The sequence below is a fragment of the Pan paniscus genome, chromosome 12 (genome assembly GCF_029289425.2).
Source record: "Pan paniscus chromosome 12, NHGRI_mPanPan1-v2.0_pri, whole genome shotgun sequence".
Lineage (NCBI taxonomy): Eukaryota > Metazoa > Chordata > Mammalia > Primates > Hominidae > Pan > Pan paniscus.
In genome coordinates, this window is record NC_073261.2 from 68,233,815 (window position 1) to 68,247,688 (window position 13,874).

General features: G+C 42.2%; 1 protein-coding gene across 4 annotated transcripts in view; it reads right to left on the bottom strand.

Annotated features, from left to right (window-relative positions):
- Nucleotides 1-13,874, bottom strand: part of VRK2 (VRK serine/threonine kinase 2) — a 112,950-nt gene that overhangs the window by 35,857 nt on the left and 63,219 nt on the right. For all 4 annotated transcript variants that reach the window (XM_003830852.5, XM_008956273.5, XM_024927598.4 and 1 more), the window contains exon 8: nt 542-674. In XM_003830852.5, coding sequence (XP_003830900.2) covers nt 542-674 — 133 coding nt within the window. The remainder of the gene's footprint in view (nt 1-541; nt 675-13,874) is intronic.

A 13,874-nucleotide genomic window follows, 5' to 3' on the forward strand; every position in this document is an offset into this window, starting at 1 on the left:
CAAGTGATCCTCGTCCCACCTCAGCCTCACAAGCAGCTGGGACTACAGGCAAGTGCCAACCCTTTTGTATTTTTTTGTAGAGATGGGGTTTCACCATGTTGCCCAAACTGGTCTTGAACTCCTGGACTCAAGCAATCCTCCTGCCTCAGCCTCCCAAAGTGCTGGGATTATAGGCGTGAGCCACTGCACCTGGCCCACATGCAACTTTACCAAATCTGTAATATTCACTTCAGTATAAACATTCACTGCTGACCTCCAAGTTTTACCTATACAAACTGTGGCTTTCTGGCTAAAATGAGCAGCAAGTTTTGCTTACTTGACACACTTTTGCTCCTTCATCACTTGTCACAGTCTATATTTCTTTCCACTGTTAGAAGAAATATTCATTGGCATAACAGGAATTCACTACTTTTGATAAAAACCTCACCAGTGCTCTTATGCTTCAAACTGACTATGCAAAGGTCATTTCATGCAGCCTCATTACCCTTGTCTCTAATCATTCTTCTGAAATAAAAATAAGAAAAAGAAAAAAGAAACCCACCTACTCCCTTGTGGGCATCCAAGCTGGTAAACTCTATTGTCCCATTATGGCCTTTTCTAGGATTTTCCTGATACTGTTTGTGGTTCCCATTGGGACAATATCTGTAGGAAAGTCCATAATCTGCAAGATAAACCTGGAAGACAAGCACAGACAAATGAATAATGACTTTGTCCTCTGAAAACATAACCTTTATAATTAAGTCTTAAGAAACTGATAGGTTAAGAACAGCCTCAGATTTACATTTTATTAAACCAAATGGTGCCTTAGGATAAAATATGTACAACTGGGGGCCATAACAACTAACTTTTCAACTTAAATCCTTTCTTCATCATTGGCATATCTTATTTCTGAGTTGACTTAGATTTTTAATCTTTTTATTTTGCTCCTAAATTCCCTTCCCTCCAGGTGGGCATCTAGACATCATAAACCACAATATGTCTTTTTATCTGTATTCACACAGTTGAGGAGGCTCTGCTTTTTCCTGTAACCCCTCCCTGAAACATAAAACTATTTCAAGCAGGAAGGGGAGATAAGAGCAAACATTCTAAAAAGATAAAGTTGATTCTTGAACAACATGGGTTTGAACTGCACAGGTCCACTTATACGTGGATTTTCTGCTGCTTCTGCCATACTTGAGATGGCAAGACCAACCCCTCCTTCCTCAGCATACTCAACGTGAAGACGATGAAGACCTTCATGATGATCCACTTCCACTTAATAAATAGTAAATATATTTTCTCTTCCTTATGATTTTCTTAACATTTTCTTTTCTTTAGCTTACTTTATTGTAAGAATACGGTATGTATAATACATGTAACTATAGAATATGTATTACTCGATTGTTTATGTTATCAGGAAGGCTTCTGGTAAACAGACTATTAGTAACGTTTTTGGAGTCAAAAATTAAAATTATGCAAATTTTTGACTGTGCAGGGGAGTGGGGGTCAGCACCCCTAACCCTGGCATTGTCATAGGTCAACTGTAAACCTAATGTTATGAGTCTCCTTTAACAGGAAACATAATGATAGTGAAGAGACTGTAAGAGGTAATGACTCAACCAAAACACAAGAAACACCACTATTTTATCTGTATTTATGAATGGAACATCAATGCAGAACTTTTGACCTTTCATATGAATCCATATTATCACTGTTACCTTTCTAAGTCAGTTAGAATTGCAAGCAGGGTCTCCAAACAGAATACAGATTGTTAAAAGTCAGATAGCAATTCAAGTGAATTTACCTCAGATTACTTTTGGAGAGAAAAGGAAGGGGGAGAAGTAGTTTTACAGACAGAGCATATACTGAATGGAGAAGTGTTTTGACTAGACATTTACTGTGACATGTAGTCAGAAAATAGTAGTTCCCAACTGTGGTTACCATTCCCCCTCCCCAGAAAAAGAAAGCAGTTTCAACTTGGAAAATGTATCATTTCATACACATTTCTTTAAAATTAAGGGATTTAGGCAGTATTTCATAATGCAGCTTCAAGACAATAGAGTATTTACCATACAATCTGTACTTTAAAATGTATCTATTAAGAGGAAATTCTGCATTTGAATTTTAGTTTAAGTTTTTGGTTTTAGGATAGGCTCAGTAAGAGATATTTTAAACTTTAAAATATAAACAGCACAGAGTTTTCTTCATTTGTTGGAGTAACTTGCAAGGCTGTCTGAAAACAAATATTTCAGTTTGTCTCTCTCTCCCACAGATGCTGTTTCTTAACATGGCCTCAGAAGTAATTGATCTCTCTGCCCTAACTTAACTAGACATATCAGGATCAGATATTGAACAGGTTGCTTGCTTTCATTGTGTCTGATGCATTTTTGTCTTTATTTCAAGAACTAAACAGGCTTCACATTACAAAGCAGATATCAGAAAAATGAACATATTGATAATTACACAAATGGAATTGTATTTTAATATCATAGTTTACTATTTTAAAAAAGAGCTATCAAGAAGCTGTTTTATGTACTCACTAGCACAAAGAAATAAGACTTCACTTTTATGAGGTGCCTACTATGCACCAAGCAGTATGCTAAGTGCCTTACATCCGCTGATGCTGTAAGTCCCCTTATCTCCATTTTATTCATCTGGAAACTGAAGTTTAGTGAGGTTATGTGGCTTGTGTAGTAAAATGAAGTCAGGAATCTATGGCAATTCTGACTCTAGAGCTTTTACTCTCAATCACTGTCAAAGGGCAATAGTACCAGTCAAGTTAAAAACATAAGACTTTATTCGAGACTACTGCAATAGGAGAGAGGCGAGTGCAATATAGATGAGAGTTTGAACTAAACTTCAGTGAAACAAAAGGTGGGAGTTTTAAAGCACTGGGGTGAGACAGTAGAAAAGTACCAGAGGATGTTACAGCAAGGCTGGTCAATGTGATCATGCCATCTATGTTTGCTAATTGGTACTAAGGCTCCTACCTCCCACAATGACTAATATCCTGCAAAGGAATGACAATCTTGGGTTATATAACTGGCAGGTGGCTGATAGAAAACTTGTATCTCAAAGGGAAAGAAAAGAATTTTCAATTTCAAGTATTCTTAAGTTAATGCTCTAAGAAAAGAGACGTCAGGGGCCTACAGTCAGGAAGAAGACTGTCAAGTTGTGTCAAGCTAAGGGGAATATTAAGGCTGTCTTTGTCATCACTAAGCTACAGGCCTCTGGGTTGTGCTAGGTTGCTCAAACCTTGAAGGGCATTGTAGGGTTTACATTTAATATAAAGATGAAAACCTGGCCAGGCATGGTGGTGCACATTTGTAATCTGAGCTACTCGGGAAGCTGAGGCAGGAGAATTGCTTAAACTCAAAAGGCTGAGATTGAGTGAGCTGAAGATTGTGCCACTGCACTCCAGCCTGGGCAACAGAGCAAGACTCTGTCTCAAAAAAAAAAAAAAAAAAAAAAAAAAAAAAAAAAAAAAAGAAAAGAAAAGAAAAGAAAAAATAGACAAAAAGCTAACAATACAAAGTAGACATACATTAGCTATTTACTGACTGTTTCAGTCCATGAGTATTTCAGACCTAAAAACATTTTACAACATGCATGGGTGCAACCTTGAGGAGCATGCACTCTAAGAAAGAAATCTCTCCAACAACACTTGCTGTTTTCCAACCAATGAGAAATGTTCTTGGAGGTCTTTGTAGGAAGTTACAGGTAGGATTCAAATAATCACGAAAAGCTATTGAAGACAACAGCAGAGTTGAGACTCCTTTAGCAAAATGAACAACCATCCATCCCCACCCTCAACCTTCATATAAACCTTTTTTTCCTAGTTTGGACTTTTATCCACTAGCTTAGCATATGGTTCAAAATATTTATATAAATATAAATATAAATATAAAATAATATAAATATCCTTTAGAAAATTCTACGAAATATTCTCCAAGATTCTCATGGAAGTTTTGTTACTAGTATATATTAATATATTTTTAAAATATAGATTATGGGGCACTACCAAAGAGATCTAGGAATGACTGCCTTTGGTGAGTAGAAACTACACATAAGAAGTCAAGTCACTAATCTGTCCCAAGTAATCAAAATGTTGACAAATTAATTTGACCTGTTGGGGCTCAGAAAATAATATTCCAATGTTACAGCACTTTGGCATGCTAAAAGCTTTTTTTTTTTTTTTGAGATGGAGTCTCGCTCTGTCACCCAGGCTGGAGTGCAGTGGCGCGATCTCGGCTCACTGCAACCTCCGCCTCCCAAGTTCCAGAGATTCTCCTGCCTCAGCCCCATGCCTGGCTAATTTTTTTTTCTTTTTTTTTTTTTTGTATTTTTAGTAGAGATGGGGTTTCACCATCTTAGCCAGGCTGGTCTCAAACTCCTGACCTGAAGTGATCCACCCACCTCGGCCTCCCAAAGTGCTGGGATTACAGGCGTGAGCCACTGCGCCCAGCCAGAACTTTAAATTAAAGGAAACTGAAAGGCCTCAGAAATAAGCCTCAGAACCAAGATCTCTCTCTGTACTTCTGCTCGCTGTCTCTGTTAGGCCTCTGAGCCCAAGCCAAGCCATCACATCCCCTGTGACTTGCACATATATGCCCAGATGGCCTGAAGTAACTGAAGAATCACAAAAGAAGTGAAAAGGCCCTGCCCCGCCTTAACTGATGACATTCCACCATTGTGATTTGTTCCTGCCCCACCTTAACTGAGTGATTAACCCTGTGAATTTCCTTCTCCTGGCTCAGAAGCTCCCCCACTGAGCACCTTGTGACCCCCGCCCCTGCCCACCAGAGAACAACCCCCTTTGACTGTAATTTTCCATTACCTTCCCAAATCCTATAAAACGGCCCCACCCCTATCTCCCTTCGCTGACTCTCTTTTCGGACTCAGCCGCCTGCACCCAGGTGAAATAAACAGCCATGTTGCTCACACAAAGCCTGTTTGGTAGTCTCTTCACACGGACACACATGAAATTTGGTGCCGTGACTCGGATCGGGGGACCTCCCTTGGGAGATCAATCCCCTGTCCTCCTGCTCTTTGCTCCATGAAAAAGATCCACCTACGACCTCAGGTCCTCAGACTGACCAGCCCAAGAAACATCTCACCAATTTCAAATCCGGTAAGCGGCCTCTTTTTACTCTCTTCTCCAGCTTCCCTCACTATCCCTCAACCTCTTTCTCCTTTCAATCTTGGCACCACACTTCAATCTCTCCCTTCTCTTAATTTCAATTCCTTTCATTTTCTGGTAGAGATAAAGGAGACACGTTTTATCCATGGACCCAAAACTCCGGTGCCGGTCACGGACTGGGACGGCAGCCTTCCCTTGGTGTTTAATCATTGCAGGGACGCCTCTCTGATTATTCACCCACGTTTCAAAGGTGTCAGACCACGCAGGGACACCTGCCTTGGTCCTTCACCCTTAGCGGCAAGTCCCGCTTTTCTGGGGAAGGGGCAAGTACCCCAACCCCTTCTCTCCTTGTCTCTACCCCTTCTCTGCTTTTCTGGGGGAGGGGCAAGAACCCCTCAACCCCTTCTCCTTCACCCTTAGTGGCAAGTCCCACTTTTCTGGGGGAGGGGCAAGTACCCCTCAACCCCTTCTCCTTCACCCTTAGCGGCAAGTCCCGCTTTTCTAGGGGGCAAGAACCCCCAATCCCTTATTTCCGCTCCCCAACCTCTTATCTCTGTGCCCCAATTCCTTATTTCCATGCCCCAACCCTTTCTCTGCTTTTCTGGAGGGCAAGGAACCCCTACCCTTTCTCTGTGTCTCTACTCTTTTCTCTGGGCTTGCCTCCTTCACTATGGGCAAGCTTCCACCTTACATTCCTCCTCCTTCTCCCTTAGCCTATATTCTTAAGAACTTAAAACCACTTCAACTTTCACCTGACCTAAAATCTAAGCGTCTGATTTTCTTCTGCAATGCCACTTGACCCCAATACAAACTTGACAGTAGTTCCAAATAGCCGGAAAATGGCACTTTCAATTTTTCCATCCTACAAGATCTAAATAATTCTTGTCGTAAAAGGGGCAAATGGTCTGAGGTGCCTGACGTCCAGGCATTCTTATACACATCAGTCCCTTCCTAGTCTCTGTGCCCAGTGCAACTCATCCCAAATCTTCCTTCTTTCCCTCCCGCCTGTCCCCTCAGTCCCAACCCCAAGTATCGCTGAGTCTTTTTAATCTTCCTTTTCTACAGACCCATCTGACCTCTCCCCTCCTCACCAGGCCAAGCTAGGTCCAAATTCTTCCTCAGCCTCTGCTCCTCCACCCTGTAATCTTTTTATCGCCTCCCCTCCTCACACCTGGTCCGGCTTACAGTTTCCTTCTGTGACTAGCCCTCCCCAACCTGCCCAGCAATTTACTCTTAAAAAGGTGGCTGGAGCCAAAGACATAGTCAAGGTTAATGCTCCTTTTTCTTTATCCCAAATCAGAAGCGTTTAGGCTCTTTTTTATCAAATATAAAAACCCAGCCCAGTTCATGGCTTGTTCGGCAGCAACCCTGAGATGCTTTACAGCCCTAGACCCTAAAAGGTCAAAAGGCCATCTTATTCTCAATATACATTTTATTACCCAATCTGCTCCCGACATTAAATAAAACTCCAAAAATTAGAATCTGGCCCTCAAACCCCACAACAGGACTTAACCTTACCTTCAAGGTGTACAATAATAAAAAAAAAGTTGCAACTCCTTGCCTCCACTGTGAGACAAACCCCAGCCACATCTCCAGCACACAAGAACTTCCAAACGCCTGAACCGCAGCGGCCAGGCGTTCCTCCAGAACCTCCTCCCCGAGGAGCTTGCTACAAGTGCCAGAAATCTGGCCACCAGGCCAAGGAATGCCTGCAGCCCAGGATTCCTCCTAAGCCGTGTCCCATCTGTGCGGGACCCCATGGGAAATCGGACTGTTCAACTCACCTGGCAGCCACTCCCAGAGCCCCTGGAACTCTGGCCCAAGGCTCTCTGACTGACTCCTTCTTGGCTTAGCGGCTGAAGACTGATGCTGTCTGATTGCCTCGGAAGCCCCATAGACCATCACAGATGCCGAGCTTTAGGTAACTCTCAGAGTGGAGGGTAAGTCCATCCCCTTCTTAATCAATACGAAGGCTACCCACTCCACATTACCTTCTTTTCAAGGGCCTGTTTCCCTTGCCTCCATAACTGTTGTGGGTATTGACAGCCAGGCTTCTAAACCTCTTAACACTCCCCAACTCTGGTGCCAACTTAGACAATACTCTTTTATGCACTCTTTTTTAGTTATCCCCACCTGCCCAGTTCCCTTATTAGGCCGAGATATTTTAACCAAATTATCTGCTTCCCTGACTATTCCTGGACTATAGCCGCATCTCATTGCTGCCCTTCTTCCCAATCCAAAGCCTCCTTTGCGTCCTCCTTTTGTATTACCCCACCTTAACCCACAAGTATAAGATACCTCTACTCCCTCCTTGGCGACCGATCACGCACCCCTTACCATCTCATTAAAACCTAATCACCCTCACCCAACTCAACGCCAATATCCCATCCCACAGCATGCTTTAAAAGGATTAAAGCCTGTTATCACTCGCCTGCTACAGCATGGGCTTCTAAAACCTATAAACTCTCCTTACCATTCCCCCATTTTACCTGTCCTAAAACCAGACAAGCCTTACAAGTTAGTTCAGAATCTGCGCCTTATCAACCAAATTGTTTTGCCTATCCACCCTGTGGTGCCAAACCCATATGCTCTCCTATCCTCAAAACCTCCGTCTACAATCCATTATTCTGTTCTGGATCTCAAACATGCTTTCTTTACTATTCCTTTGCACCCTTCATCCCAGCCTCTCTTTGCCTTCACTTAGACTGACCCTGATACACATTAGGCTCAGCAAATTACCTGGGCTGTACTGCCGCAAGGCTTCACAGACAGCCCCCATTACTTCAGTCAAGCCCAAATTTCATCCTCATCTGTTACCTATCTTGGCATAATTCTCATAAAAACACACGTGCTCTCCCTGCTGATCATGTCCGATTAATCTCCAAAACCTCAATCCCTTACAAAACAACAACTCCTTTCCTTCCTAGGCATGGTTAGTGTGGTCAGAATTCTTACACAAGAGCCAGGACCACACCGTGTAGCCTTTCTGTCCAAACAACTTGACCTTACTGTCTTAGCCTAGCCCTCATGTCTGCATGCAGCGGCTGCCGCTGCTTTAATGCTATTAGAGGCCTTAAAAAATCACAAACTATGCTCAACTCACTCTCTACATTTCTCGTAACTTCCAAAATCTATTTTCTTCCTCATACCTGACGCATATACTTTCTGCTCCCTGGCTTCTTCAGCTGAACTCACTCTTTAAGTCCCACAACTACCACTGTTTCTGGCCCGGACTTCAATCTGGCCTCCCACATTATTCCTGATACCACACCTGACCCCCATGACTGTATCTCTCTGATCCACCTGATATTCACCCCATTTCCCCATATTTCCTTCTTTCCTGTTCCTCACCCTGAACACATTTGGTTTATTGATGGCAGTTCCACCAGGCCTAATTGCCACACACCAGCAGAGGCAGGCTATGCTATAGTACGAGCCACTAGCCCGCCTCTCAGAACCTCTCATTTCCTTTCCATCGTGGAAATCTATCCTCAAGGAAATAACTTCTTAGTGTTCCATCTGCTATTCTACTACTCCTCGGGGATTATTCAGGCCCCCTCCCTTCCCTACACATCAAGCTCGAGGATTTGCCCCAACCCAGGATAGGCAAATTAGCTTTACTCAACATGTCCCGAGTCAGGAAACTAAAATACCTCTTAGTCTAAATAGACACTTTCACTGAATAAGTAAAGGCCTTTCCTACAGGGTCTGAGAAGGCCACCACAGTCATTTCTTCCCTTCTGTCAGACATAATTCCTCAGTTTACCCTTCCCACCTCTATACAGTCTGATAACAGACCAGCCTTTATTAGTCAAATCAGCCAAGCAGTTTTTCAGGCTCTTAGTATTCAGTGAAACCTTTATATCCCTTATGGTCCTCCGTCTTCAAGAAAAGTAGAACGGACTAAAGGTCTTTTAAAAACACACCTCACCAAGCTCAGCCACCAACTTAAAAAGGACTGGACAATACTTTCACCACTTTCGCTTCTCAGAATTCAGGCCTGTCCTCAGAATGCTACAAGGTACAGCCCATTTAAGCTCCTGTATAGACACTCCTTTTTATTAGGCCCCAGTCTCATTGGACACCAGACCAACTTAGACTGTGCCCCAAAAAAACTTGTCATCCCTACTATCTTTTGTCTAGTCATACTCCTATTCACCATTCTCAACTACTCATACATGCCCTGCTCTTGTTTACACTGCCGGTTTACACTGTTTCTCCAAGCCATCACAGCTGATATCTCCTGGTGCTATCCCCAAACTGCCACTCTAAATTCTTGAAGTAAATAATCTTTGCTGGCAGGACTATGCTGAATCTCCTTAGGCACTCTCTAATCAGATGTCCTAGGTCTCCCAATTCTTAGACTTTTTATACCTGTTTTTCTCCTTCTCTTATTCCATTTAGTTTTTCAATTCATACAAAACCGTATCCAGGCCATCACCAATCATTCTATATGACAAATGTTTCTTCTAACAACCCCACAATATCACCCCTTACCACAAGACCTCCCTTCAGCTTAATCTCTCCCACTCTAGGTTCCCACACTGCCCCTAATCCCGCTTGAAGCAGCCCTGAGAAACATCGCCCATTCTCTCTCCATACCACCCCCAAAAATTTTCGCCGCCCCAACACTTCAACACTATTTTGTTTTATTTTTCTTATTAATATAAGAAAGCAGGAATGTCAGGCCTCTGAGCCCAAGCCAAGCCTTCGCATCCCCTGTGAGTTGCACGTATACACCCAGATGGCCTAAGTAACTGAAGAATCACAAAAGTGAAAAGGCCCTGCCCCGCCTTAACTGATGACATTCCACCATTGTGATTTGTTCCTGCCCCACCTTAACTAAGTGATTAACCCTGTGAATTTCCTTCTCCTGGCTCAGAAGCTCCCCCACTGAGCACCTTGTGACCCCGCCCCTGCCCACCAGAGAACAACCCCCTTTGACTGTAATTTTCCATTACTTTCCCAAATCCTATAAAATGGTCCCACCCCTATCTCCCTTCGCTGACTCTCTTTTTGGACTCAGCCCGCCTGCACCCAGGTGAAATAAACAGCCATATTGCTCACACAAAGCCTGTTTGGTGGTCTCTTCACACGGACCCGCATGAAAGTCTCTATGGTCCTCTTTCTTTCCAGAAGCAGCAGGAGGGGCTCTCTCTGAAGTTCCATCATCTGATTAAGGGAAGTTCTTCCAGAAGAAACGCAACTGTCTTTTTTTTTTTTTTTTTTTGAGACGGAGTTTCGCTTCTGTTGCCCAGGTAGGAGTGGTGCAGTGGCACAGTCTCAGCTCACTGCAACCTCCGCCTCCCGGGTTCAAGTGAGTCTCCTGCCGCAGCCTCCTGAGTAGCTGGGATTACAGCCGTGTGCCACCACGCCCAGCTAATTTTTGTATTTTTAGTAGAGACGGGGTTTCACCATGTTGGCCAGGCTAGTCTGGAACTCCTGACCTCATGATCTGCCTCCCTTGGCCTCCCAAAGTGCTGGGATTACAGGCGTGAGCCACTGTGCCCGGCCTAGAAATGCAATTGTCTTAAAACCCCTTCCCCAGGAATCTCATCAAATAACCAGGAAAGATTAGTCACCAAAGAAAAGACTAAAAGTCATAACCACACCCAGACAGGCTTTTATTCTTCTGAGGGCAGTTTCAAGAGATTACCTAAAAGACTTTATCTACATATTAAGACAACTTGTGTTCATAATGAAGTTCCACCCTTCAGCTTCCCACAATGTGCTGCAATGTCCCCCAGAGCTCAGAACAACTTTGTCCGAGGCCAGTAGTCTGTTGTTTGGGCTCATTCACTTCCCCTAAAAGTCATTTGCTTCTAAAATTGCATATACTTCCCCACTTCCCTCTTCCATATGAAGAGGGTATTTAAGCCTCAACCATCTGGACCTTCTTTGAGTCTCATATTTTCAGGACTCCCGTGTCCATGTACATAATAAATTTGTAGGCCTTTTTTTTTTTTTTTCCTGTTACTATACTGTCAGCTCATTCCAGTGACCCTTCAGAGAAGCATGGAAGAGAAGTTTTCTATCCACCCCTACAGACTACAATTAGGTCACACTGAGAGTTCTACTAAGATAACTCAGTAGAGAAAGACAGTCTAGAATTTTGCTAGAACAAAGGAGATGTGGGGGAGGGAAGGCTAGAAAATACCATCAAATAAGTAAAGGAAGGGAAGAAATGAAGTAATATCTTTTGAGGTTCTATTATCTAATAATCACTGGGCAAAGTACCTTTCTCAAATTATTTCATTAAATCTAGACAAACACATCCAGCCTGGTAGCACTGGTTTTATTTTACATATAAGAAAGCTGAGCATCCCAGCAGTTAAATAACTTGCCCAAGTCACAGAGCTTGTAAAGGATGAAAGCAGGATTCGAATCCTGGCTGATATGACTTCCAAATTCCATTCTCTTTTTTCAAAAATACAATATAGAATTAAGGGTTCTGTCAACTTCTGAAATTATGTTGAAGTCAAAAATGAGTTTGTGCAGAACTAAATCTATAGTAGGGGTCACAGTCTAGGTCCTATTTTTATACACCCTAAAGCTAAGAATAATTTTTACATTTTATAGAATTGTAAAGGGAAAGAAAAAGAGAAGAAAATGTAACAGAGAACCATATGTGACCCACAGAGCTCATAAAAGCCTAAAATATTTGCTATCTGGCTCTTTACAGAAAAAGTTGCCAATCTATAATCTAAAATAAAACTTGTTTTGTTTCAAAATTTTTTATATATTACCTTTTTTTTTCTGTGAAATCAAAAACAAACGGCTAATATTTTTCATTTTAATTGTAAATATATGTAATACCCCTAGTTTTAAACAGGCCTGTCTGTGGAACTCAAGATTTATACCAGGATCAGGTAGGTGTGATTATTTGCGTTGTAGTAAGACTAGCCACAGGAATATATAAATAGTTACTCCCTATGCATTTATTTTTATATTTTTAAAATAGAGATGGGGTCTCACTTTTTTGCCTGGGCTGGTCTTGAACTCCTGGGCTCAAGCAATCCTCCTGCTTCAGCTTCCCAAAATGGTGGGTTACAGGCGTGAGCTGCCACGCCCAGACTCCTTAATGCATTTCAAATGATTGTCCTTTTATGCACTTTTTCTGAATGTAGCCATCATTTCCCTTCTCCATGAGTACAAGGGACAGCCTTACCTGCTTCCCTTCACCTTGACACAGAGATTTTTCTATTACACTGTATTGACTGTCACATGGTTTTCTTGCCTTTCTTAGACATTACTGTTTTTTTATAACTTTGTGAGGTAGATAGGGAAGATGGATGTCATTATCGACATTTAACAGATGAAAAATATATTCCCAAACAACGTAAGCCACTCAACACTCACTAAGGCCAGCCTGTCCAAGGGTTTTGTTATTTTAGTGAACTTCTCGACTCCTCCAATAAACAACTAATTTTAACTAACGCTTTTACAGGCTTTCCATTTTGATACTTTATGATTGAAAAGGTAGTGTTGCAGCCACTGAGGTGTAATCCCATCAAGAAAGAAGTGGCCCTTTACTTGTAAGGAATGCAATAAGTCGACACCCACTAGGGGCAGGACCACTGGGTCCTACCACAGCGTGTGCACCAAGGCCACACTCTTCCTGGGCAGTTGATCATGGAGAGGGTGTGACTATTTCTACATAGCTGGGGTCTCTCCTAATGGGCAAGCTTTGCTCTGGAGCTCCCCAATGTCGGGAGTGGGCGCTGAGATTTTGTCAGATCTGCATCATGTCTGAAGCTCTCCCTCCTCAATTCTGCCTCTGGTTCCCTTTCCTTTCACAAGTGTCAGATCAACATCCCGCTCTGGAAGCCTTCCCTGTTCAATCCTGCTTCCTCCCCTTTTATCTTACATGGGCATTAGATTTCCTGCCTCCAAAAAGCCCTTGCCCTCCTAATTCTATCTCAGTATTAGCCTCCCCAAGAACCCCATTCTTGGCAAACAAGGTAAGGAAATTGAGGAGAAACAAAAAAGTACTGTATAATAATACAAAGCACAAATTTGTATCAAAACACAGTAGCATCTGTGAGGCTACATATATTTTTTAACAGATATGAATGATTCTTGTGAACATAAACATGCTGATGCTTCATTCCACGCTTCATTCCCTTTTTGTCATATAGTTATTTTCGTAAATATGCATTTGATTTATTGTTAAGATTTTTGCATTATGGTATGTTATTGAAAAAATAGGAATATATTATGCCCTATTAAAATAAATGATTGCTTTCTGTTTTGAAGAAAAGCCTTTAAAGTTGCTACATACATGTATATACATGTTCTCCCCAATTTATGACAGAGGGGTCAATAAATCACAGCCTTGATTAAAGAATGGAATGAAGATGAAAAGCAAATTAGCCTTTGAGTATGATCATGAAAAACACAAGTTTCATATACTAAGCAGCCCGTCTAGAAAATCACCTTCATATTTCACCTGGCCAGATCACCTTCCTATTTCACCTGGCCAGATTTGTACACAGGTATGCCATATTCCCAAGTTCTACACTTAGTTAAGCCTGTACTTCCAGTCTTCTTTGCTTCCTGATGCTTGTAGGCTTTTACACCGCTTTATTTTTCCAGATGGATGGGTAAAGCTAATGATTAAAAAGAACCCTGTGATTTTGTGGGCAACAGAGTAAGACCCCATCTCCAAATATATATATATATTTACATACAGAAAGAAAGAACCCTGTGAAATCCTCTCTCTGGTGAGTTATAAGAGAAGGGCCTTTATATGTAG